A 27,855-nucleotide genomic window follows, 5' to 3' on the forward strand; every position below is an offset into this window, starting at 1 on the left:
TGGAACGTTGGACTGTTTTGTATCACGTGTCAAAAGCAAGCATGTTATTGGTCGCCACCACGTCGACAGAAAAAGAAAGGGCATTTCTGATTGGCTAACGGTTATAAGTCCGAAAGTTGCAGTACTGTAAACAAAATTTGATAAATTACAGATAACCAAGTATCTTTTCTGCAATAACATAAAATAAACGTTTCATATATTGAACAGTAACATTGACTACCAGTATCGGCCAACAAAAACCTGAACGCAAGTTCAGTCATACTTGAGAAGCCGAGACAAGTCGCTACAAGTCAAATATGGCGCTCTACATATGATTTGTGGTCCGTATGAACGCACCTTGCAAGCAGCGCAGCGACAGTGATTGAATCATCGCATCGCCGAAGCATTTGCCTGATTTTGGCCCACTGATTGGATCAATTATGTGCATCAAACAGCGCTTACTGGTGCCATAGGGTCAAGCCAGTGTGACGTGTTGTGCTTGTTAAATCGTGAGCTTGCGTGAGACTGCGGCACGATGATGAAAGGAAGACCGAGTAAGCCACAGCTTTATTATTCAGTGCTTCCAGAACGCACAGATCCGCGCAATATTAGAAACAATCAATGTCCTGTCAAATGAGAAAGCACGATCGTGCAAACACGTCATCCGTGCGGCTTCGGGTACTGCGCCCTAAACTGACTGTTGTAACACGTGCTGTTGCCAGCGTTTGTTAGCGCTGTCACATCGGCGATCGCTTCCCCTTGCATTGCGAATTAAATGTGTATGAACCATGCCTACGAACAATCGTCTGTGTTGCGATCTGCGGTTGGCTGCGATGTAGCTGAATCGGTGCTGGAACCTAGGCTAGGCTGGAACGGTCCAAGTTCGCACTTGGTTTCGTTATGCGTCGTTTGCGGTTTCAGGGCCGACTGCAGCCGATAGTAAATTCGAGTGGTACCAAGGAGGCGTTGGCGGTGCACGATTTCCTAACTTTTCTTTTAACTAATATTTTAAAAGATATCTCTAAGAGTAACAAAGTGCTTATAAAATGGAGAAAGGGTATTGGAGAATAGAGATACAGCGAGGGCTTAGGCAAGTGTGCCCTCTTCTGTAACCTTTGTTCATGTTGTATCGACAAGGATTATAGACCAAATAAGAGAGGAGTGGACTTGGTTTCAGCCTATATTTCTTCAAGCAAGGAGAAGGGATTGAACAGTCATTACGAGGACTGATGTACACGGATGACATATGACATATGGCAGACAACAAGGAAGATTTGCAAGGATTTATGGACATCAGCGGTAAAGAGGGAGTTAGGTTAGGTTTAAAGTTTAGTAACGAAAAATTGGCAGTCATGATATTTAATGATAATCAGGGCGGCGACCATAGGATATAGGAGGTTGCGCTGAAAGTAGTGGATAAGTACAAATATCTTGACGTGTGGATAAACAATGGGGCTGAGTACCTGTTGGAACATGAAAAATGTGTAACAACCAAGGTAGCAGGAATTCAGCTGTGATGAAAAATAGGGCATTGTGAATTTACAATAGGTACGAAGTAGTGAGAGGGATTTGGAATGGGGTGATGGTCCCTAGTCTGACTTTCGGCAATGCGGTCCTGTGCAGGAGATAAGAGGTTTGAGCAAGGTTGGAAATTAAGCAACAAGGGGTAGGTAGGCTTGCTTTGGGAGCAGACAAAAATACATCAAATCAGGAGGACAGGGTGACAAGGGATGGACATCATTCAAGGGGAGGGAAGTTAGCAGCAAGATAGAATTTGAGGAGCGATTACGAGAAATGGAGGGAAAGTGGTGGGAAAGTTCAGTTACTTGTACGTGAGGAATGTTCAGAGAAAACGGAAAAAGCAGACCAGAAAATTGTCAAGCGAATATTGGGACAACAACAGGGAGGAAAATCAAGGGATGCAGACGAAATCAACACTGGGAACAAACAGAAATTTCAAGCAGGAAATTGCCAATGAATGTATCTACGATAATTCTAGGGCAAGCTCCTTGTTGTTTGAAGCCAGGATGGGAGTATTGTGGACTAAGACATACCGAGTCAACTACCAAGGCACAGACATGTTATGTGGTGCGTGTGGAGAGGAAAAGAAAATGGCTGAACACCTGATACTTTTTTCTGAGGGGCTTAGCCTAACAGTTCAAAGCAATGGGACGGACTTTTTTCAGATCATTGGGGTTTACAGACAGTAGAGGAAAAATAGACTTTAAGCGGGTAGAAATAACCAAACGGAAGTTATCTGATTGGTGGCTAAAATCAAGGCAAGAGTGAGATTTCACCCTCCACTAAGTATAAAATATATTACTAAGTCATGGCTAGGTGGCTCGTGCCACTGCCCGATTTAAAGGGTTCAGCCTTATCCATCTGTCCGTCCGTCCGTCTGTCCATCCATCCATCTATCCATCCATCCATCCTTTCAGATTTTAGGGACTCCCATATGGTAAATGTAGATCTGAATTAAAGTGGGCTTTGTCTTGTATATCATCTCTTCCTAGAAAAGTTGATGCACAAATATACGAGTCCACAGGCGCCTCGGTGTGTCGCGTGCTGGTTAGCAAAAAATTGCTGTCCGTGCCAGTCGAGCGCACTTTACTGTGAATATATCTACCTCTATGACCTATAGTATTCTACATTACTTAAAAAATAAACAGTGGTATTACACCAGACTGCACATGTTGCATGTCTCGACCAGTTAGAACACTATGAATCTGTACTAACCAGACCAAATCAACATGTTACAGATCTTTGTATCGGGTAGCAAAAAATGATTCATCTTTACTGGGTAGAATGTAGACCAACACTGCTCTTAGAGAAGTGAGGGTCCAAGACCCCACTTCGAATTTTATGCCCCAGCCGCCATGACGTCACAGATTACATATTTATTTTTGCTTATTTCAGTTAATCTTTGTGCATAAGAAAGTGACAAATGATGCTATGCATTGGTATTCCTTGTTTTTCAAATCCAGTGTAATTGCCTCTTTTATGGGTAGACAGTTACATAATAAAAAAAAATTGATGTCACGAGGACGTTAATGAAATCGAGGGTTCGACGGAAGCCCGTCTCTGGTCGGGATGAAGCATTGAAGAAATAAAACGAAGGACACCGACCAACATAGAAGTGCTAAAAAATGAAAAATCTAAAAGACGTTTCGGGTCAAAAATCGCGTCTGTATCTGGAATCACTGGAGATACAAAAAACACGTCACACGCTTAATCGAAATGAGAGAACCCTCCCCCCGTCATATACGCGCTGCTTACGTCACGTTCTAAAGCTTACATAAGCTTCCATGAACCTTCCGTCATCCCATTGTGAACAAGGCTTCCGTAGCGAAGCCGAAACGTCTTTTAGATTTTTCATTTTTTAGCACTTCTATGTTGGTCGGTGTCCTTCGTTTTATTTCTTCAACACGAGGACGTTAGTGCGAAAATTTTATGCGGCAGCTCCACTCGTCCGTCCTTTCCCCCCCCCTTTTTTTTGTCAGCAGCAGGGTTGACAGGTGGGCGAGCTGAAAAGATTCATGTTGATTATAGCAAAAAGAAGAAAAAAAAAAGTACATGAGCACAGACGACACAGTTCAGTGTGTCCTGCTTGCATGCATCCACTTTTTTTTACTCTGATCAGTAAGTTCCCCTTGGTTGTACTTTTATATGAGTGAAGTGAGTGAATTTTTTAGCCACAAGAGCTTGCCTTTGTGGCTGTAAAAAGGCCCTCCGTATGCTAATTTGAATATGCTCACACCCTGCTACCTGCATCATCACATCTCATGCCCCTATTTTTATCACCTTCCCTCTGAGCAGGTCAGTGGGATAGAGGCATATTAGCACAGGCTGACCTCCTGTTTTTCATCAAATAGATTCTTCTCTCTTTGTTGCCACCCGGCTATCCTTTAGTTTTTTGTCACTCTGGCCATGGGGTCACTTTTTGCTCCTTGCAGGTTATGCCTACAGCGAGAAGCTGATGAAACAGATGGGCTGGACCGAAGGGAAAGGATTGGGAAAAAATGAGGACGGCATGCCTGATTTCATTAAACCGAAGAAAAAGGTGAATACCAAAGGTAAGATGCAAATCAATTCCAAAATAACTTGCTTAGGCAAAGGAAGTTTTATGTAAGGCCAATTGGCGTACTTCTGAACGTAGCCTGAAAGTAGTGTAGTACCTTACTTGGAGCGTAGCAAGGTTGCTGGTACCAAGTTGCCTATCTGAAATGCCCAGATGAGTGCATGTTGCTATGTCTACACTACTTTCACACTGAGACATAGCCAGTAGCTGCATTGCTTGACGATAGCATCTTGTGAAGTTATCTTTAACCAAGATCAAGAACTGCATTTAAGATGTATGGCTGTTCTCTGCACGAGAGTTTGAAGGGCTTTTTCCTTGGCAGAATTGTAAACAGATGCTTAAGAAGAACCACTAAATTGTTTTGAGGTTGGTACATAACACTTTCAAATCACTTTTGGGATATATTCGATGAAAGACAGGTTGACCATTGGCAGAGAACACAGAGGCCAAATGCACCATTCAGAATATCACACCTAAACAACAGAGCTTTTATCGATCTTTTGTCACAATGTATAAGCTGGCTCACTTTTGTACTTAAAAAAAAAAACGGCAAAGAGAGAGAAAGTCCACGAACTTCGCCAGCTCGAGCTCTTATTGAAGATGTTTATTTGAACATTTCTCAAGTTGTGTCAGAGCACATCAGTTACATGGAAAGAACTTACCACATTGAGACTTTGCTTATCAAATGCAGTGCAATGCTCATCTGTGAACAAAGAATTACCTATCATCAAGCAAAGGCCACCAAAACCTGCTATGTCATGGAGTGGAGACCTGTGAAGTGCTTCTGCACGTTGCCACCTGTATTTTATTTTGACACACTTTATAGTTTACGAAGACCCAACATGAAGTAAAAATCACTTATTTGCATTTGTTGTGCATTGTATGTGTTCATTGAGCAATGTGAACTGCAGTGCTGGTGGAATTACCTGGCCAATTATGCATGTTTCAGGTTTAGAAAGTGCAATGAATTCTCATTTTATTACATTTGGAAATGCAACTGTGACCTCTAAATACCTTCAGCAACTCATACTTGTGCTTTGTTTTTTTTAGGCATAGGCTTCAACGGTGTGGACGATCGCTGGATCGAGCACCAAGAGGCCTTTGACAGCCTCCTAAGCAACCTCAATAATGGAAGCCCAGCAGCTAAAGAAGACAAGTTGATTGGGGTTGAAGAGCGGGCATTCAAGCTCGGGGGTCGTGTTCAGTAAGTTTCTTTTGCGCAGTAGCTGAATAGAAGCAGAATGGACCGAAAAGGTACGCTGTAGTTGGTTGCTGGGAGGAAGGTAGAGAGAAATCAGGGTGGTTGGCCCGAACCACTGTTTTTTAGCTAGCGACTCAGCATTGATATAAGGGGCGATGGGGCAAAAGGACAGGAAGAAAATGAAAATCACAACAGTTATGACAAAGAAGTTTGCACGGAATACAAAATCTGGAAGCTGTCCATACAGTGACGCATTTGAGTTTGCTCTTTCTTGGATAATCCACAATGGCTTTCTTTGTCCGACGAGTAGTGCGTTTTGGTTGCAGATCCAAGATAACTCTTTCAGAAGCTGGCTGGTTGTCACAACCATAGAGTTTCTCACTATAACACCTAGAGGGAAATCTGGTGCCACCGTCTATGGGAGTTTCTTATGGGGTGCTGTGCTGTCATCGGAAAGACAGTATATGCGTCTGCAAGGCTTGTGTTCGCTGGTGTTTTAAGAGGTTTCATCTCAAATGTAGATATGGCTACACAAATAAAGCATCCTCCAAGTAAAATCTTGATAAAAGGTTTGCATTGCCTCATATTACATCTTCCAATGAAGTTTACTCAGCTACAATGCATAACCAAGCGAAGAAAAGCAAGAACAGTCGACAAACAGTTCCAAATGAGTGTGAATATTGTAGTCTGTCCTCCAACTTTAGCAGCCCGCTGATATTTTTTGCGTTTCATATAATTGTACATGTAATAACAAGTCCCAGTGAAAAAAACATGCTTTTTGTGTAGTTATAAAGCTAAAATAGCTTTTTTACATGCTGTTTTAGTAGAAAATGAATTATTGTTATGCCAGACGTTCCGGAACGGTGCTTTCTGGCACGTCTTCAAGGCATTCTGGCTCTCTGAGAACGACGCCAACTCTAAGTCACAATATACCGGCGTTGCACTGTATATTACAGAGCAGCAGTGCCAGATTTACCTCTAGGAAATATAGTGAGAAACTATATGGTCACAACATCAGCATTATGTACTCCATTTTATACTGTGCAGGTAATCCAACTGAAGCTGTGGTAGTAGCGCACAGTAATTTACATCTGCTATAGTCCACTCACTTTATAGTGAACCAGTTTAGTTATGCAATGTAATTTAATCATCATTAAAGCAGCAAGCTGTAAATAATCCAAATTTAGATCAGTTTTGTTCACTAGTGGAGCAGCTAATGGACTCTGTATAACAAATTTTCCTGCTGTAAAACTGCAGGAAGTATCTTGTAGTGTTGTATTGTTTTTGCGTGTGCATGTCTTTTCTCATGTATAGCATATGATCTATAATGCAAGACTTTCTCTTCTCGTGTATGCGAAGTGTAACCATGTAGGTAATATAATATTGATGCACTTGTTGAAAAGTGTTCCGACCTACCTCATGTTTTCCTGTTGTCTTTTTGGAAACTTGTTGTATCTGATTACATGCCTATGATGATGTAAGCCCGCTCCCTGTATGGGTTTGCAGAAGACCTACAGTATTGATAAATAAATAAAAAAAGATATCGATAACATCATATATTACAGCTGTAACAACTGAAGTTGATGTTGTGTTGGCTCTAAACATGTTTTTATACTGTCTTGGTTCTAATATGTGACACGCTTATGTCACTGTTCGTGTTTTCTTATGAAGCAGTCTAAATTTATGATAATTCAACGTCGAATAAATAGGTCTGGTTATTTCAAGGAAGTCTCAAGACTTTATTAGTCTTCTATGTCTTCCCTGCATTTTGGAGCCGTTTCATTCAAGGAAAGCAGATATGCAAACCTTTGTGGCTGTGTAGGGAAGAAGTATCTTGCCAAGACTGTTTTTGTTGATGGGTGTGACTCTACAAGGTGATGCAGCTGCCAATCATTCTTACCTTGCACATAACAAAGTAGTACACATATCTGCTTGCATTATTGTCCAAGCACCGGCTGTGTATGTATGTTTGTGTAATGAGCCGTAATTCAGCTTAGGGCCATATTCGAATTAATATTATTAGGTTAATTTGCCATTCCAATAACTAAAGCAAACATCCCTGGTCCCTATGATGAATTAATGCAAGTTTCAAACTATTGACATTAATTATTGCTGATTTGATGACTGTTAAACTTTTAAGGATAAGACATATAAATACCAAGAAAAAAATATTCTATCAAAATGTGCAGGACACGTCAAGAATAAGCATAATCAACAAAAAGCAAAAAATATTTTGCAGAAATTTCTTCAGCTATAGGAGGAGAACCCTAGCCAGGAAAGTGGTAGTGGGCTTCACCCCAAGCCACCTTAGGCTTCGTTTTCAATTTGTATAGACAGCTCTCATCATATCTAAGCCATAGGTGTACATTTAATTTGCTTTACATCACATGTTTGACACCACTGCAGCTGAATATCTTGCACCGGCCAGTCTCCTCTGACCTTGCTTTCGAAAGACAGTGAGTCACATGTAAACGTTTTCTTCCTTTGTCCAGTGTTCCTGCTCTAAGCCAATAAATGACGCTTAGTGCCTATCATTCAGTGTTGGGCGAAGACATTTAGCCAGGAGCTTCGTACTCAATATTGAAACTCGGGAAGAAATAATTTTGAAAAATCTGGTATGTTGCCTGTAAGCAACACTTGTCAGTAAAGGTTAAAATGGCATGAATGTGGATAAGTTGTCTTTTTTACATTTCCTTGTAGTACGCAAATTTTGGTTGTGGTATCTCTCTTCAGTTATGTAGGGAGGTTTGCTGGGTGAGTTAAAAACATCCCATCGATTTCATTGTCATTTAATTTTCTTCTTTTCCTTTTGCTTGTGCTTTTTATGGGCATGCGATGCAGTGATTGGTTGGATGTTTTTCCGAATTAAAAATTCGTTTTAAGCTTAGCATTTGTCTTGTGTCCTACTTCTGCTTTCTCGTGTCTTAACCTGGCTGAAACCATCATACCTTCCTCTGTCTTTTGGTACTTCTTGCTTTGTTGTCTCTATGGGCCTTCACACCAGGGCATGAGAACACCCTCCGTGCACCAACTTGTGGATCCCAGTCTGTATATAGCGCACTTGCTTCAGTGTCCCTATCTTGGTGCTCTTGGGAAGGTCTCTCATGAGCTTACAACAGCCCAGAGGGCATTATGGCAACACATATTAACTAGTACTAAGCTTTTGTTCGAGAGGTCTGTAGAATATTTTATGTAAGTGTTAGAGTGTTGCTATCTCGGACTGTTAATGCTACCATTTCCTAGCAGTACAAATAGAAGTGGTCAGCTCAAATATGTGGAAATAGTTGTACAGATGCAGTTGATGTTTCACAATCGTGTTAATTTGATGCCACTGTGCACAAAATTTAGGTATTGTTTGTGTAAGAGCCCAATACGGTGGCACCCACGAACAGAAAATAAAATTGTCTATAGGCGACAGTGTGAACTGCTGCTCTTGCTAGGAGGAGGTGGAACGTTATCTTCTGTGGCCCATTTCGGAAGTTTGGTATCTAGAACTAAATCTGTCTATTCCCTTTTCCTTTTTTTTTCTACATTGTAGCTACTCAAAGTTCCTCAGAGGAAAAGACTTGAGTCAGAAGAAGAAGGAAGACCTCAATGCCATTGTGGTCAAGAGGAAGAAGGATGTGGTGAGTCATTAATGACTAGCTGAAAGGTTCTTTAGGTGGAAATGGACAGAGGCATAGCGCTTTATGAATCAAACTCAGTAACACCCACATATCATAGATCTGTAAGAATTTTTCTTCAAGTACAAAGCTTTCTTTCTAGGAAGCCCATATGGCTTTCTTTTTTTTTTGTAGCTTTGTGCTATGTTAAGGATATATACAGTTCTTTCCTTCTCGCAAAATTGGTCCATTTTGTGGATTTTCATTGTCTGGCATTTTCGAATTCAACGCACCCCCCAGTGTCAGGTTGTTTTCTCGGAGAGCTTGTCTGAAATTTCAGTAAAACTTCCATTTGGGCCTAGTTGGTACATAATTCTGAACTTCACGTTACAGCGCTGCAGTTAACATTGCCTTAGAGACCTACCACATAAAAAGACAAGGCAATAATTGCATTAGTGACACATCGTAGTCCCTGCACCCATCAGAATTTCAATTCCTACGTTTGCGTATGCGATAAGTTGGCAGATGTCAGTAATGTATTCTCTGCGCCTGCGTGGCTGTGTGGCCTAGGTATATATATGCATCGACGACGAAGGGAAAAAACGAAGTTGTTAGTCAGCACCAGTGTGTGTCATGTCTTTCTTTTTGTGGTTCATCTTACACTCTTAGGCAAAGTTACACCCTTTGGCTTGCCCCTTCTGCCACACAACAATAATCGTTATCTGCCTTGATGCGTTTCCTTTCTTTAACGCTGCGAGCCTGGAACTTTCCAGTAACGAACGGCATGTGCGTTATCAGAGGGGGCACTCCAAAGGGTGTAAACTGTTCTGTGCTGATAACGCGCGTGCAGTTCGTTACTGGAAAGTACCGGGCTCGCAGCGTTAAAGAAAGGAAACGCATCAAGGCAGATAACGATTATTGTTGTGTGGCAGAAGGGGCAAGCCAAAGGGTGTAACTTTGCCTAAGAGTGTAGGTGTTTCTGCTGTAACGTCAAGTTCAGAGGCTTGTCTGAAAGCTTGTCTGAAAGTCATGTGAGAGGAAGCGGTGTGTTCAAATTCGCATGTACACTGCACAAACAAACCCAGCCGCTCCTTATGTGTATGCATTTGCACGTTGATAGAGAACACCATTGCTTTATCGAGGTCACAAAGCCCACGTATCGTACAGTACCTAATTGGATTACTTGAAATATATGCCATGTAGTTTCTGTCTCTGAAGTGACCGTCTTTCAAGCATGTAAAAATTGGTGGAATAAAGCCAGTTGATGCCCAGCACCTGTTGTGTGTAGCTCATGTTTCGTTTTCGTTTCTCCTAGCACTGTAATCATGTACCATAATGGCATACAATCAATCTCAGCCTCCTACTTGTAGCTCTTCAATACTAAAGTGCACTCTAGGCAGCCATTTGTGAAGCAACTTCTCAAGTTCAAGACTGGTAAAGAGTTGTGAAATTGTCCTGTCATATTGCTTAAAAAGTAGCTGGTTGTTATATAGAAAACTTTGCCTCTAAAGAGACTGAAAGGTAGCTAAATCTGGATACAAGAGAGAGAGAGAAAGCAAGGACAGGAAAGGCAGGGAGGTCAACCAGAAGAGCATCCGGTTTGCTACCCTACACTGGGCGTGGGGGAAATGGGAATAGAAAGAGGAAAATGGGAGAGAGTGAGCACTGAGTGCGTGTGGGCGGGACACTATGCACAGGTACAGTATAAACGGTCTCTTAAGCCGGTGCACTTCAAGTATTGCACTAATGCACGATTCGCTTTCGTGCCAGTGACGGGTGTGGCCATGGTCCGATGACTCGGTGAACGGTCTTAAGTCCAGTCGGAGTAAAGTTTCCCGCAGAGAGGGGCGTCGTACATCGTAACGGGGGCAGGTACACAATAGATGCTCGATGGTCTCCTCACACCCACAGGAATCGCACATTGGGCTCTCGGGCATCCCCAAATGATAGGAGTATGAGTTCGCGAACGCTACTCCCAGCCACAAGCGGTACAGTAAGGTTGCTTCGCTGCGGGAAAGGCTAGATGGCAGTTGTAGCCGTAGCGTGGGGTCCAGTTTATATAAGTGGCAATTGAAGGCACTTGAACTCCAGAGATCTTGCGACTTTTTGCATGCATGTAGGCGAAGTTCCCTGGCAGCGTCCGACCTCGCCAAAGGTATTGAACGCGTCTGGGTATCTTCGTGGGCAGACCGGGCAGCCTTGTCAGCTAGGTTGTTGCCGACGATGCCACAGGTAGCAGGAATCCATTGAAATATGATTGTGTGCCCTCTTTCTAGAGCATGGTGATGCACTTCCCTGATGTCAGATGTCATCTGCTCGTAAGTTCTGTGATGTAACGTAGATTTCATACTGTGAAGGGCTGCCTTAGAATCACAAAATATGACCCATTTCTCTGTTGGCTCTTCGGTGACGTACATCATAGCGGCATGGAGAGCAGCAAGTTCTGTCTATGTAGATGTAGTCATGTGCGACAATTCGAATTTAACTGTAAACTTCTTGGCTGGAACGACGAATGTGGCAGTTGAGCTGGTACGTGAGGTCGAACCATCAGTATATATATGTATGCGGTCATGATACGTCTGGTGCAGTAATAGGAGCGTAAGTTGCTTCAGAGCCGGCGATGGATGATTGGACTTTTTTGTAATTCCAGGAATAGCAAAATTCATTTGAGGCTGTCGTAGGCACCACAGGGGAGATGAAGGCTTTGTCGCCGGTGTAAAATATGATGGTATGCACTCTTGATCACTTTTGAAAAGGTCGCTTGAGGTCTCTCGGCTGGTAGGGAGGCCAAATGATGGTCGGGGATCCTTGACAGATGGCGAATGTGCGCTCTGAGAGAGTCGACAGCTACGTGTGTCTGGATCATATGGTCCCCAGCGATGGCAATTGTTGTTGCTGTTGACGTGCACTGAGGCAGCCCTAAACACGTGCATAGGGCTTGACCTAATACGGCAATACTGATTCCAATATGTGGCTATCCTATATGCTAGTGTGCCTTGTGCTGGTCAAAAATTCTTAATGATGTGCACACTGATAAAATCTGACCAAATCGTTTGCGCAATTTCGTTAGTCGTAACTGTGCCACACATTGTGTTGCAGGAAAGCGTGCAAGAGGCAGACACGACGAGCCAGGAAGACCTGTCGGGACTGAAAACACACACTAGTAGCTTGAGCTACCAAGAGTACTTTGCTCAACGCATGAAGGCATCAAGACATCATAAAGGTTGGACTGCTCTTCAGGAAATCACTGTGATGTGACTTTGGCAACTGAAAAGGCTGTTGAAGTTGCATTTAAGGAACAGTTCTTTTACTTTGATTATATTCATCTTTAATCATCCATCACTTGTGCTGAAGAACTCTTGACCTTATCCCAGCCAATGATGAAGGGTGAAAAGATTGCAAAATGAGAAGAATTGTTAATTAAATATGAGCCTGGTACAACATAAGCTATCGAGGCTTGGAGTGCAATATGTGTTAGCAATTGTTGTAAGACATTTAATTTGTGTAATGGGCATGCCGAAACATGATAAAACCAGTGTCGGATTTTAGAACACACACACACGCACGCACGCACGCATCAAGCAGTGTGAAAAAGCAATGCAAGAGAATTTATGTATGTTCAACTTGCCACTCAGGCTTTTCGTAAGAACAATCCAGACACGAGCAGAAACACGAGAACGAGAAGAAATCAATCATTTCACATGACAGTCAGGGTCTGTTCCTTGGAAGTTGTTAACATGGTTTAATTTAGTTAGCCTAGTTAGTAGCGCAATTTTGCTAGACAACCATGGTTAGCTCTTGTTTACAATGTTCCCGTATATAGTATATGCTTCATGCTTTCCCAATAAAATTTAATTGCGAGCAAGTAACCATGTTGTGTATTTCACTGCCCATCGTATCTTGTGTGTCGCTACCAGGGTCCTAAAATGTTTTACATACAGGCAAGCAAGGTCTCCTTATGACCTCTTTTGCCTGTGTACAGCTTCATAGTGCTACATCTTCTTGTCCTTTTTGTTTGTTGGAATGCTAACAAAGGCTTAAAAAGGCTTTAATGTTTGTTAAAATGCATAAGAAATATGCATAAGTTATTTCACTTTCCTGACCAGCGTCATAATATGCCTGCGCTAAGTCCTGCTATGTTGAGAGCTTCTGGTGAAGTGGAAGCTAGTGCGACTTCTGCATTGCACACTATATGGAAGTGCAGCTATGGCTCTTTGTGCTCAAAGAAGTTGCCATGGTAACATCCCAGATTATATATTGCACAAATTTTCTAGCGTCTGGCCTCAGAAGAGAAATAAACCAAAGGAGCTCCTATCTTTTGTGCTGCTTCAGTTGAAAAGCTTAAGGATGAACCAACTGGCCTACACAAAGAGGTTTCTACAAAATTTGAAGATTTGTTTAACATTACTGAATTGGGGTTATTGTGTGTCAACATTTGTGTGTGTGCTAGCCATATTTGAAGCAGTTTAACTGTAGGGCTTCCATTTACATATGCTGACCAGTCATAGCAAAATGCACCACTCTTTTTGCTTTCTTAGGACTTAATGAAAATGGAGACCTGCAATCTTATCAGCAGATGGAGGAAACTAGAGATGAAGATAGCGAGATGACATCAAGAAGGAAGCACAAGAGGTATGAGAAAAACGAGCATGCACAGGATGAATGGACTTCACACGTGGATGAAGAGGGTGTCGGAGCAGGACTAGCGCTAAACATAGCTGATACTGAAGATACCTACTCATTGTACGATGCGAACGTTCAAGCCAAGAAGAAGAAGAAAAAGTCGAAGCACAAGTCTAATGATGGTAGCAACAGCCAGTGGTCTGAGTCTATCACCGAGCAAAGAGAAGACAGGCTTGGTGGAGAGTTAGTACCTGAGGAATGCTCCTTAGAAGAGGGTGTCCCTAAGAGACAAAGAAAACTGAAACACGCTGATGACAGTGAGCAGACCTTACACGAAGCTACCGTGTCACAGATGGAGTTTTACTCAAACGACAGTGTACCTGTCCCAGTCAAGAAAAAGTCGAAGCATAAGTCTTGTGATGGCACCGAAAGTCAGTGGTCTGAGACCATCATATCACCTGTAGAATGCTCCTTAAAAGAAGGCGTCCCTAAGAGACTGAAAAAATCGAAGCAAACAGTTGAGAACAGCATTGAAAACAGCGAGCAGGCATTGCCTAAAACTACATCATTACAGATAGAGTTTTGCACAGAGGACAGTGTGTCACGAGTCAAGAAAAAGTCAAAGCACGAGCCAGATCACGACACTATGAGGTTTGAGACTAACAATGAGCAGCGGGGTGACGGGAACCGATCAAGTCAGGCCTTGGTTGAGGCACCTACACCATCCACAAAGCACACCGTAGAGGAGGCTGCGCCTAAGCGAACAAAGAAGCTGAAATGCCAGCCATGCCTAAGTACGGATGACACTGCAAATGGCAGTTCACAAATGTTGACTTCAGTGGTGTCGCCCAAAGAGTTCTCCTCAGAAAAGCATCAGCAGCAGATGAAGAAGAAGTCGAAGCACCGGCCTGCCCATGATACAGTTGAAGAAGACGATAGAGAAAGTAGCAGCAAGAAAGCAGCAGTCGCAAGCCCTGGAGACAGAGCTGCAAAAAAAGAAGTTCCAATGCTGCCTTTGCAGACCTGCTTTGAGGAGGAGATGCCAAAGCAAGCTACAAAAGAACCTAAACAGGAAGCACCTGAAGTAACAAATGAAAAGAGCAGACTAAAGATCCATACAGAATCTGTAGAGGGTACAACAGCAGCAAATATACGTTTGGATGAAGCTTTCTCTTTGGCTACCAGGCAATCCGAAAAAGTGTTGAAGCAGTCTGGGAAGTTGAAGAGGGAGCTGAATCATGATCCGACTGATGAAGTAGATGAGCAAAAAGGGCAACAAGATAAAGTGCAACGCGTGAACAGAGGAACTGCTACGGCCACTGCGTTGGCTGCCAATGCCGAGGCGCTCCTGGAAGATTGTGCACCCAGGAAGTCAAAGCGAAAGCAGGAGGAAAGGGAAAGAAAGGATAGTTGCACAGCCGAAGAGGAACAAAAGTGTGCCCAGCCAGATGTTAAAGCTAAAACAAGAAAGGAGTCTAACCGACAGCAGGAAGAAGGAATCGTAACCAAGAAACTCAAACACGAACCAGAGCAAAATGAAGTGCCAGAAGAGGAGACCAAGAAAAATGCTAAGCAAAACCAAACAGGAGGGTTGACACCTAAAGAACCCAATCCGGAACAAGAACAAAGTAAAGTGAAGGCTCACATCAAGACGGAGGCTAACGAAAAGCCTAAGCAAAAGTTGACGTCTGGCAAGGCCAGTCCAAAGCAAGAAAAGGCTGCTCTGAACGCTCAAACTAAGAAGGAGTTGAAAAACCAGAAGGAAGGAGTAACACCTAAAATGTCTACCCGAGAACAAGAACAAACTGGCCCAGAGGTTAAAACCAAGAAGGTGTCTAAACAAAAGCAGATGGAAGAAGTGATGTCCAACAAGGTTATCGTGGGGCAACAAAAGAATGAGCCGAGAAGTAAAGCAAAAGATGCGTCCAAGCAAGACAAGAACTACAAGCAAAAAGTAACGCCCAAAATGTCTAATCCAAAACAAGAACTGCCTGAACCCAAAGTTGAGACCACAATTGAGTCTCTACAAAAGCAGATGGAGAAAATAACAACAAAGAAGTCCAACTTGAAGCTGGAACAGAATGAACTAAACCTCAAAGCCAAGATGGTACCTAAGCAAAGGCATGTGGAAGGGGCTACATCCAGTGAAGCTAACCCCGAAGAACAGACCAAGGTGATTGTTAAAAAGAAAACTATTCAAACTGCAAGCAGAGTTGTTGCAAACAAAACAGTGCAAAGTGCAAGTAAGCCAGTTGCAAAGAAAACTGTGCGGACTGCAACCAAGCCGGTTGCAGAGAAACCTTCTCCAACAGCAAGCAAGCTAGTTACAAAGAAACCTGTACCAGCAGCAAGCAAGGTGGCTGCAAAGGAATCTGAGCAGACTACAACCAAGGTGGCTACAAAGAAGCCTATCCGAAGTGCAAGCAAGCTTATAGCAAAGAAATCTGAGAAGACTACAACCAAGCTGGTTGCAAAGAAGCCTGTTCAGACTGCAAGCAAGCTCATTACGAAGATGCCCGTGCAAGATGCCCATAGAAGGTATGCTATACATCCAATATTGCACTGCAGTAGGCATAAAATTGCACAACGATGCTGAACTGTGCACATTAGAATGAATGCACAGTGAGCAGCACACAATATGATGCAGATAGGACCAATGTGTTGCTGTTGTGCGCATAGCTGTCGTGAAAAAAAAAAAAAGAACTATACAGGGCGCATTTTTCTTGCTGCAAATTGCGAGTATAAGCTAAGAATGGGGGGCTCATCATGCTTGTTTGTTCATCACGCTTTGCTCAGGCGTGGCAAGACGTAAAGAAAAAAATTAATTTGAGCAAGTATGCTTGAGGTTGAACCAGCAATCTTGTGGCTTCAAGTCTAATGTCTTATCCGCTATGCCACAACTGATTCGCAAAAGTGAACAGACAATATATACTTGTATTGGACGGTCACAAACACGAATTTGTTTGCTGTTGGGCTCATCTCAGGCACCAGCGTTGATCAGGAAACACTGCCTGTGATGTTGGTGCACATTGTTCTTGTGTGTGCTGTCTGTGAGATTTGTGTGTTTGTGAAGCAAGTACACAAAATGAACTGCAGTGGCAAAGTGCGCCTGCTGTGTGCTAGCTACATGGTTCTTTTGATTGCAGGGGAGCCTCATTATGTTTTCCAGATTTTTCCATAGCAGCCCAGGTGGCATAGAAGTTTTCCAGAAACTGGTGGAGGGGAACTCAAGATCATGTGGGCGTGTTGGGTGTTTAGGAGCATCTAGCTCGTATTTGTAGTCATCGAGCTAATAGAATCAAAAAGCCACTTGAGCCAGAGGATGTTTAACTGCCCCAAGTTGTAAAATTATTGCAATCAAGTTGCAATGACCTTAGGTACCATATGAGTGTCCAGATTGGTGGTGGCCTTCAGGGTAACTTGTATGGTCAATTACAGAAATAATAGAGTTCTATTAATGTCAGAGGTACAGCAGAAGTGAACAGCAAAGTGAAACTAAACAAATAGTTCAGCTGTGTCACTAAATTACATCTGTCTAGTAACAAACTGGCTACGTGTACAGTGAGAGCAGAACAGACACGAACATGGAAGACAGGTGATGATGCCATCTCAGAGTTCTTGCACCAGCTCCCCATCATGACTGTGATTTCGGCAGCATCTGTTTGAGTCTGGTTGGTTGTTTAATCCTAAAGAATAACTATGCTGCATTCTAAAGAGACCATGGACTCAACCAAAATAACCCCAACACAGCCCAAATACGAGAAAATGCATTAAAGTTTGTGACGTCAGACTGACACGCTGGTGTGGAAGTTTCCGCACAATATTCACAAGGGGAAGCTTGGCCATCAGTTTCTATACTAGTAATCAACATTTTCCTACCATATAAACAGCAGTTCTAAAATGACATGTCAGCCAGGTAATTAAACTAATTTAGTGTTGCTCATTAGCGTCTGCTTAGTGACCCTTGAGCTGGAGTGTCAGATTAGCATTTCAAAATGTCCGCAGCATCACTTTTTCCAGAGTTCCTTAATACCTTTCTTCCTGGTTGCAGAACTTTTATGGGATACGTTGGTATGCTGACCGAAGTAGTCACTACGTGACGCTTACTTGTTTAGAGGAAACTCAGCTCTCAGCTGAGGTAGGCTTACTTGTATGCATGTTACAGCGAGCTGTGTAACCATTCCGACTGCTGCATTGCAGGAGAATTCAAAAAAGGTGGTGAATTCAAGTAAATACTACTAACTGCACATTCCTTTAAATTAGTAACTGCTAGAAGTGCACTAAATTAAGAAATTTCAGTCTCATTACTAATAACAGTGACTAAACGTGTGCACAGTGACTGGTGCTTTAATAGAGGCAGCTATTGTGAACAGTGACGAATTCCCTAGTACAGCACTGGTGCAACAGTTATAATGTAATAATGCAGTTAATAATGCATATGCATTTACAGTGTTTTTAGCAATGATGCACTGGTTCTTTTACATTCTTGTGCAACACTGCAGTAGAAAAAGCTAGACAGTTCGTCAGAATACACATGTAAGTAGTCTCCCCTGGACGGACCTGCTATTCCTGGGTGGACATCGCGGCGCGGACCTTGAGGGCAAGACGTCTTCAGTCCCCGTCATTGTCAACCACTTTGACAGCTGCCGTATCTGGATGGCCGCCATACAGGACTGTGCTGCCTATCGATGTGGATTCCAATATTACCTGCCGGAGTTTACCTTCACATCTGCGCGGACATTTCATCGCCACCATCCTCCCAGCAATTTCACTGCCGTAGGGGAAGAATTAAGAAGGGAGGGATGTGGGAATCTTTGGGTCCCATGACTAGAGTGACCTGTGTTCAAGGTGTAGCACCATTGGCACCCCCTCTTATCTTGACAAAGGACTCTGCTTGGAGACTGTAGAAAAAGACCACCAGTGACAATGCAAAAGTATCATGTTTCTCTTTGTCACATGCTGTCAGTGTCTAACAATCAAGGATTTTCCCTTGATAGAAAATAATTTGGTTGCAGGTGCATAGAAACATGTGAGTCTTTGTGTTCTGCACTCTTCAGAGTGCTGTTGTTGCTCACGTGGTGGAGACACAGTTGAGCCTTACTGGCAACACAAACCACTTAACTTTGATAAGAATCGCTGTGGTTGAAATTAAGTCTAGTACTATCGCCCTTTACAAGAATAAGTTACTTTTTTCCTGTGTCTTTGAAAGGCTGGGCCATCGCTCGAAGCATCCAGCCGGCAACAGTGCAGACCCACGGTATTGTCAGTATGATGCTGGCAAGGCTTCGAGGGATTTCATCACTTCTCGAAAGAAAATTGCCATTAGGTAAGTGTATTCTCTTTTCTTTTGTGATGCAATAGGTAATGGCAGACCGGGTTGTATGATGAATAGGACAAGTAATTGGTGAAAGAAAAGAAGCTAAGGAGAACTGAGCAATGGAATGTAAAAGTAATAGATGTAATATTAAGAGGTTGAAAACGATCAACTGCCTGAATTGGGGTGGGTTCGTACACCTTCTTGAAATCCTTAAAGACCGTTGAATTTGGAAAAAGATATACTTGAAACTCTCTGAAAATAAATGCATTCCTCTAATTCCTTGAAAACTTGGTTGCAGGTGACTTCTGAGTTAAACCAGAGTCCTTCCATTTTCTAGGTGTTTAGGAGCATCTAGCTCGTGTTTGTAGTCATGGAGCTAATTGAATGGAACAGAGGCCAAACCAGAGTCCTTCCACATGGAAGGACTCTGGTTAAACTAACAAACTGCATCGGCACTATGCCGTGAACACTGTCTACTGTCGCTGTCTACACTGTATGCGCTCCAACCAATTCTATTCTGTAAATTTACTTCTCATGATAAGGTTCCTCTGTGAGTACCGTTTTTACTCGCATAATGATCGCACTTTTTTGTCAAAAAAAATTGACGCAAATTCAGCGGTGCGATCATTACGCGGGTTAAATTTCCCGCGAAAATACTTCTTTTTTTTTATTCGCGGCGCGTCCGTAATCGCGGCCGTTACCACAGTACGGGAAGCCTCGAGCTCGCTTCTTCCCGACGCCGCCCCGGCTGCGGGGGCCGCCGGGGACCTTCTCCATCGGCGTCACCGCCGCTGGGAGGCGGCTCTCAAAAGTTAGAGTTGGCAGACCAGCTCTGGGCCGTCCGGCAAGCCTAAGATGCCGCCCGAGTCCAAGGACTTCGAGCCGCCACCTGAGGCCACCACAACGATACTGCCGGACCATTCACTAATAAAGTTTCTTCTCTCTCTCCCGCGTTTGCTGTGGGATGATAACAGGTCAGCAAGCAGGCGGCATAGAGTTTCATACCCGCGCCGTGGTTGCTCAGTGGCTATGGTGTTGGGCTGCTGAGCACGAGGTCGCGGGATCGAATCCCGGCCACCGCGGCCGCATTTCGATGGGGGCGAAATGCGAAAACACCCGTGTACTTAGGTTTAGGTGCACGTTAAAGAACCCCAGGTGGTCGAAATTTCCGGAGTCCTCCACTACGGCGTGCCTCATAATCAGAAAGTGGTATTGGCACGTAAAAACCCCACAATTTAATTTTTTAATAGAGTTTCATACAATAATTCGGCTGCCGCTGTAAAGTGCGGGACACCAAAGCAAATATGGCGCCCGGCGAAGCCAGAACGCGCCGAAAGCGATGTTTGTCCTTCTCGTGAGTACATTACACGCATTGAAACAGTTTCTTCCGTATAAGTAATGAATGATATCATTAGTATCGTCAAGTTTGCGCAAATAACGTAGCCATGCCCATCTTGAGGGCACAGAAAGAGATTGGCGCGCGTTGCTGCCATGGCTGGCATGCTGCGGAAACTGCGGCATTTGTCTTCACTACTATCCTAATACGGCGCGTTTCAGCTAAGGGTGGGCGAATATCTTAGCTGTGTTACAAGCGTCGGCGTATTAATAGGGTACATTTCTAACGTATCAGTGTAAACGTGGCCGCCATAGTTGCTGCTCGCGATTTGTTGCATGCCCACGAGTGCAGACGAGAAGAATCGAAAGGCGCCCTTTATGTTGCTGTTGTTGTTGGCCAAAACCATTATGAAGCCTACAAGTAATACAGCCAAGGCAAGTTTGGTTGTAGCTTTTTTTTTTTTTTCATGGAAGTGCGGAAAGTGGACGAAAGGAATGAAATAGGGCATCGGCTTAAGAATGTTTGGTGCGTGCAGACCGCTTGGTATGTCTTCAAGAGTCGACAGATGGTAAGCGCGATTATCATTAGCTAGACTTGGCACACTACATATCGCTGCGACAAGTTCGGGGTGCGATTATTACACGGGAAAGAAAAGAAATCGAATTTTGACGGCAATTCAGGGGTGCGATCACTATGCGAGTAAACGCGGTAGTTGATCTAGATGGTTAAAGTAGTCGATAGCAATCTATTGGCACACTTTGGCTGACCATATGCGTGACTCCAGCCAATGAGAAGCGCTGGAAGGCACTCGAAGTCTACTCATTTCGTCGACTCCCATTAGAATTGGTCCACATGTCTCTCTGCAGGGACAGGTATAATCGATGTAGTACTTGCGCTTGTTCTTCACGTTTCCCCGGTGTTGGTTTCCACAGCCAGCCCCTACAGCTCGGTAACTTAGCACTGTAAACAAGTGGGACCACTAAGATTTTTGTTGCTTTAACATTGTTTCTTGCCAGCAAACATTATTACTATTATACTGTTTTCATTATACCATTTCGACACACACTGGTACCCTCGCCAATGTACTCGACCATTCAGCCTGTTGGGCTTCTTGCCTCAGTGATTGCGGGCTGCCACGTAGACAATGTGGAGTACTGTGGTGGCATCATCTCCGTGAGCATTCATTGTGAAGCTGTAGGGGATGCCTAAATTTCTTCGTTGTAGAGGTGTTCACAATACACATGAAAGATAAAAATTTGGCCGGGACACGGAATTCTTCATTATTTATTTATTTATTTATTTATTTTAAATAATTTCAAGGCCCGTAGGCGCTACAGAAAGGAGTGGTACATATACACAGAAAAAAAATGCAGATCAATGAATAAAATATTTGTTAGATGGCATGGAAAACAGCAGTCTTGAACCTCTATGAGTCTATAATAGTAGCGACCGATGCAGGGAGGTGGTTCGTCATTGCAGGTGCGAGGTAAAAAAGAGTAATAGTACACGTTCGTGCGACAAGATAGCACGAAAACTTTATGAAGGTGATCACTGCGGGATGAAAAGTAGGAAGGAGGAGTAAGAAGTTTTTCCTTTAATACCGGGTTGTGGTAAATCTTGTGGAAAAGGCAAAGGCGCCTGTATGCACGACGTACTGAAAGTTCCGGTATGTTAAGGGTTTGCTTCACGAGTGTTACGCTAGCAAGACGAGAGTAATTAGATAGAATAAAGCGGGACGTGCGGTTCTGTATGGCTTTGAGGGAGAGGGTTAGTGGTACTTGAGGGGGATCCCAGATGGCCGAGGCATATTCTAATTTTGATTGAACAAGTGTTTTGTAGAGCGTCAGTTTTAAAGATGCAGGAACGGCGTAAAAGTTTCTGCATAGATAGCCTAGCGTGCGATTAGCGTTAGAAGTTATAAATTCAACATGCTTGTGCCATGATAGATTGTGAGTGATGTAAAGGCCGAGATACTTGAAAAATTAACTTGACAGAGAGGAGCACTATTCAGAAAATACATGCGTGTGTCAGTATTGTTAGAGCGGCGTGATATGCACATATATTTACATTTATTTACGTTTAGTTTCATGTTCCACGCATTGCACCATATATATAAATTGTTAAGGTCTTCTTGTAGTTTAGTGGAATCGGCGGGGTCACTAACCTTATGATATATTACGCAGTCATCAGCAAATAGGTTAATTGAAGAAGATTTCACGCACTCAGGGAGATTGTTAATATAAATTAGAAAGAGCAGAGGCCCGAGGACGGATCCCTGTGGGACCCCTGATGTAACCGATGAAAAAGCCGAGGAAGCGTTATTGGCAGTTACGTACTGAGTTCGTTTGGAAACGAAGTCCTTAATCCAGGCTAATACTAAAGAATCAGTGTTAAGCTGATAGAGTTTAAGGTTTAGTAGATCGTGCGTTACGGTATCAAAGGCCTTAGCATAGTCCAAGAAAATAGTCAACGTCAAAGTTATTGCCAGATGCAGCAAAAAGATCATTAGTAAAGCAAGCTAGTTGGGTTTCGCACGAGTACATTTTTCTGAAGCCGTGTTGACAGCAATGAAAGAATGGATTGGTTTCCAAAAATTCAACAAGGTGAGAGTAAATGATGTGTTCCAAAAGTTTGCATGGGATGCTTGTCAATGAAATGGGGCGGTAGTTCTCGGGAGCATGCGATTGCCTGACTTTGGGACTGGAACCACCTTTCCTTTCTTCCAGTCACGCGGGAGCAAAGAATACTGCAACGACTGAGCAAAAATTTTAGAAAGAATAACAGATGAAAACACCTCAGTGCATTTCAATATTTTTGAATTAATACTATCAGGCCCACTGGCAGACGAAATCTGCAGATTCTTGATTAGCCGGCTAATACCAACCCAGTCAATTATTATGGGATCCATCACAGGGAACGTAATTGTAGTGGTGCTTGTTGTAGAGGCGGTCGGCTGTACAAATGTCCGTCTATTCGAGGAATCCAGCTTGAGGATTAGAATTGTGCTTTCTACTATAGGTAATAATTAAAAATTCTGTATTAACTAATTTTGAAACATCATATGAGAGTATATGTGCCACGAATACGTTTTCTTTTTCTGCCCTGTTCGGTTGGTCACAGTTTTGTTCCCTGTTTGAATCTCTCCAGGAACTCCAGTGCCGGAAACGCTGCAAAGAAGCAGCAGAGGAAGGTTGAACGCCCTTACCCGTGGCGCTTAGACAGGATTCAGAAAGGAATGTGGCGGCCCTTGTTTAAGCCTGATGTCAAAGTCCTACCTGTGGATGACGACACTGCCACAACAATGGCCCAATGGGTCATTGATACAGTGGAGCATTCGGGCACCAAGATCACTCCTGCTAAGGCGTGCCACCTCAGCAAGGAGATGTTTGCCATGACACTCACTGACCACATTTACAGGCAACACAACACTTCTAACTGGATGCATATTCCGGGATACGGAAGCAAGTCTTGGGTGGAGGGATGCGTTAACCTCCTGTGTGACAGGCTGGTTGCGAGAAACCGCAAACAAGCCTTGGAGTCTTTCATTCCGCCAACTGCTGACAGTGAAAAGAAGGCTTCAAGTGGCTCAACTGCGGTCAGCGGGATGAAAAAGTGACATTGCACGACTATGGCAGCATTCAATCTTGTTGTCAAGCTCGGAGCACAAGTTGGAGGTGTTGCTGGACCTCGCACCACGTGAACTTCGCGATGGAGTGACTTTAGATTGGTGCACACCCATCGTAGTATTCTTGTGCAGACAAAGGGGCTATTTCAGTGTCTCCTGAAGTGGTGCACTTGAAGAAACAATGTGACTACAGCTGCTGCTCTCCAGGCGCTGTTCTAGTAGTCAGTTGTCAGTCAGTGTGTATTAGTTCAAGTCTGACCCTGCCTCTTGTAAATAATTTCTCCCGGAAAGGTGTCCGACTACTATGTCAACAAAAAGGATCCTTAAAGCCTGTTGATTTTATGCAAAAGCATTTTCATTTCTAATACTGTACACCACTGTACATACAGTCGAACTATTTAAGTGCTCGCAGTCAAGTCATGCGTATAGTCAAGTACACTGCATCTTCATGTCTGTTCAATGGTACAGCACGTTTCTTTGTATGCGTTTGAAAAAAATTTTCAACCTCCTTTATATATAAAAAAGCAGCAAACAACAATGATGCTTTCGTAAGACATGCTGTAAAAGACATGCTGTAAAAGAATGCTCAGAGGCAAGTAGAAGAGGCCAACAACACAGGTCTGTACTGCTGGCCATCTTTGCATTTCTTGCAGCTTTGTTTTCCAGTATGCATCTCTAAAATGCCATGCATTCAGTGTGGCTGAACATGATTTGATCACTGGATTCGGTAACAAAGAACATTGTCATTGGTCATGCAAAGAGCCACTAGATGTTCTGATGGAACTTCAAGACTGGTCATACAACTGCGAGAATATTCAAGGTAAAAATTCATAGAGAGACGTTTAATTTCAATCGTTTGCGAAATAGCTGTAGCAGCAGCTTGTTGCTTAACCATGTCTGGTTGCCACAGTATATCCGAGAAACCTCAGCTCGTATAGTACCAGTCTTGACCAAACCTGTCTTCAAGTACTACAGTCGTTCCCAGCTACGGCAGTGTGCCTGAGCACATTTGTGCAATGTGCTGCTGGGCCAGAACCTGCACAATTTTAGGTCTCTTTGTGTCTGTGCAGTTTGAGGTCCACTTTAGTTCAGTGGACGCAGATCTTTTCACTGCAATCTTCGATTCAATGTCGTACAGGAGCCGGTTTGCACAATTTCTCTGCCATCATTACTTTAAAATGGTTCTCTCGCTCGTGGGATTTGTTTTTCAATGAAGTTGCATCAATGATTACCATTTGTTGCCACCACGTAGCAACACTATTATTTCAGTTATAGCATTATAATGTGAATAACTACGTGTTCTTATGCATGCATTGGTTGAGAAAAGTCTTCGAGTGCTGTAGGCTTGCTTGTTCCTGCACTTTTATCCTTGGCTATCATGGATCATGAAGCACGCAGGTACTGCACTGTTGGCGGCACTACCAAGAAGTGCATCGAAAAGTGCACTCAAACTGGAAGAAACTTTTCTCACTTTTTCTCTACACAGTTCTCGCTGCCAGGGTGATGGATTGCGATGAATGTAAACTACCTTTAGCTTATTGTCCCCAGACGGTGTCCTGCAAAACTTCACTGTTGCTAATTATGCTTCTGTGGGCTTGCTTGTTCCACAAAGCTCCGATTTGGTGTGTAGTCTTGACTTCATGAGCTGTGTCGCAAATGCACATTTGCAGGTCGTCTGGGCTGGTGCACTCAAAGGCATGCAATTCTCGTAGGTCAGAGAAGAGAAAGGGAACTTTGCGCACAAGACGGTGTTGAAATGAATTGTGGTGGCCAGTTTTTGACATTTCACCCTGAATGCTTTTTTAACTACTAATTGGGTCATCTCCAAAAAGGTCATGAGGAATAGTCTTGGGCTCTTTTGACAAGCTGCACTGCTTATTCAGACATGTTGGAAAGCTGGCTAGCCTGCTGCCACAAGCAGACTGCAGCATACCAGTTTCTTGGTCCTTCTGCATTCTTTTGTCATTAATTTGCAGCCCATTATTTTGCAATGCCCACTTTACCATGTGTGATGGAACTGTACCTTCTGGTTCTTGCGACTTCTATGGTTGCTACTGTTGCGCCATCTGAAAAGGTGGAGGTGTGTTGGCCAACTTAATGTTACATATACTATTGGCTACAGCACAACCCATATGCACCTGGTTATTGCCAAAAACCAACTTTCTAACGATGACAGTTTCCAACAAAAAGCATTCTGATGCACTATTCAATGCCAAGATCCTCACTTGCCTTGAAGACGTGGTGTTTGATTGCCCTGCCAATAAAGGGCTATGTGCCTTGCAATATAAATGTGAAAGAATCAAGCTTGCTCATGACATCCATCCACTCATCTATCCATCCAGTGTAGCCACTGCATGTATTTGTGATTCATACTTGTTACAGTATGAATGTGGAAGCAACACCTCCAAGATAATGAAAGGCTCATGTGTCATAAAAAGGCACGGAAGCAGCTGAATCATGAATTGGAAAAAAAGAAAAGATGTTTGTGCTAAGCATTGCTTGTGCCTGTGGCAAAAAGGTACAAGTTCTCGCCTTCTGACATGATATCGTATCATGGCAGCTTTTCGTTATCTAGAAGGTGTTGGTAGGTGTGGGATGCACTACAGTCAAGCAAATGTGACCACCTCCTACAAGTGCACATCTGTGCTTTTATTAGACGTTATAAGCTTTACACGCATGTACCTGAAGGAATGCATACATTCGTTGATGCCACCTGCATCTCTTATCTGTGTTCACTTTATCGTGTCATGTGCACATGTGGAGAAAAAGGACTTCGTGGCTTCTTGGCACTTTGCAAAAGCCAGTCCAAGGTCCAAAATATTCTAGGAGACTCCAATAGCAGGAGTAACTTGGTCAACACACTCTTAAAAAAAAATTTGCACTATTTGGGGCTTGTATCTATCTTACATGCAATTCTTTTCCTTAGCGCAATGCTTGCGCTACTCTCGGGTCGCAAACAGCATGTGCGTATCAGCATGACGGCATTTGTGTTGGGTAAGTATAAAATGTGCAGTAAGATAATGTATGCGACGCGAATTATAAAAGGTTTTTTAGGCTGTAGGTATGTTCACATCACGATTACTAATCAGCTCTGCTAATTGTATACCTTTTAATGTGCATGTTCTTTTTAGTAACTATCATGATCAATTGTATGCATTTGCTTCCTTCAACACTGCATGCTTGGTACTTTTCCCAAGGAGAATGCCATGCCTATAGAAGTTTCTCGGAGTTCCTGATAGGAAACTACCGGAGCATGCAGCAAATTATTTCGACTTCTTGGTGTACTCTTTTTTAACTCTGAACACCTTACGCTTTCCCATCAAAGATGCCACGTGCATCCAGATGTCTTGGTATTCCCGATAGGAAATCGTTGCAGCATGCAGCAAAAGGACATGCCCGCGAGGTTCACAATGACGCACATCGCACACTTACACGTTCAATTTATAATGTTCTGTTGCATTAAGTTGTCATTTTCAACACCTGTGCTACACGAGCTGTACAAGAACAAGAGGAGGGAAAGACATTAAATAGCTCATGCTTTTGAGAGAGGGAAAAGAAACATCTGTTGCAATGCTTTGTCTACATCAACATCGTATATATACAACTGGTAATCTTGAAGATGCCCGTTCTGAGGTGCGTGGCGTGGCACCTTAAATGCAGGCAGCACCGGCAATTTTTTAGGCGTGCGTATGTGTTGATACTTTGGCCACACATGATAAAACAGTACAGCTGAGAGTCTCGTAGCTTTCCCACCAATAAATTTTACAAGCTAGCTTCTGGACTTTGGATTCATGCCGGCCCACTGCAACATCAATTTTGACAGCATCTCCTCGAGCAAAGTTAACTGCATCACTGCCTTCATTGTCCATTACTTTGTAATGATTGTGACTAACAGAAAATTGAGCCCTTTGGATCCCCGTATTATCTGCCCACTCAGTTGCACAAAGTGTAATGCATACCCCAGTCGGACAGGTAGATTTAGCGACACTCATTACAGCACATGTCACTCGGACAGCGTGCTGCTCGACGGGAACGGCATTTGAAATCGGTGGCAATGTCCATCGGTAAATCAGCCAGCAGATCTTACGTTTGTT

The 27,855-nt window shown here is 43.3% G+C and overlaps 1 protein-coding gene across 1 annotated transcript; it reads left to right on the forward strand.

Annotated features, from left to right (window-relative positions):
• Positions 1 to 281: 281 nt before the first annotated feature.
• LOC126517875 (uncharacterized) lies at positions 282 to 26,069 on the forward strand. The gene is made up of 8 exons (XM_050167688.3): positions 282 to 533; positions 3,933 to 4,052; positions 5,108 to 5,261; positions 8,797 to 8,884; positions 11,960 to 12,083; positions 13,399 to 16,021; positions 18,693 to 18,809; positions 23,284 to 26,069. The coding sequence occupies exons 1-8, from the start codon at positions 515 to 517 to the stop codon at positions 23,750 to 23,752; spliced, it is 3,714 nt and encodes a 1,237-aa protein (XP_050023645.1). The 5' UTR covers positions 282 to 514; the 3' UTR covers positions 23,753 to 26,069.
• The last annotated feature ends 1,786 nt before the right edge of the window (positions 26,070 to 27,855 follow it).

The sequence above is a fragment of the Dermacentor andersoni genome, chromosome 11, assembly GCF_023375885.2.
Source record: "Dermacentor andersoni chromosome 11, qqDerAnde1_hic_scaffold, whole genome shotgun sequence".
NCBI lineage: Eukaryota > Metazoa > Arthropoda > Arachnida > Ixodida > Ixodidae > Dermacentor > Dermacentor andersoni.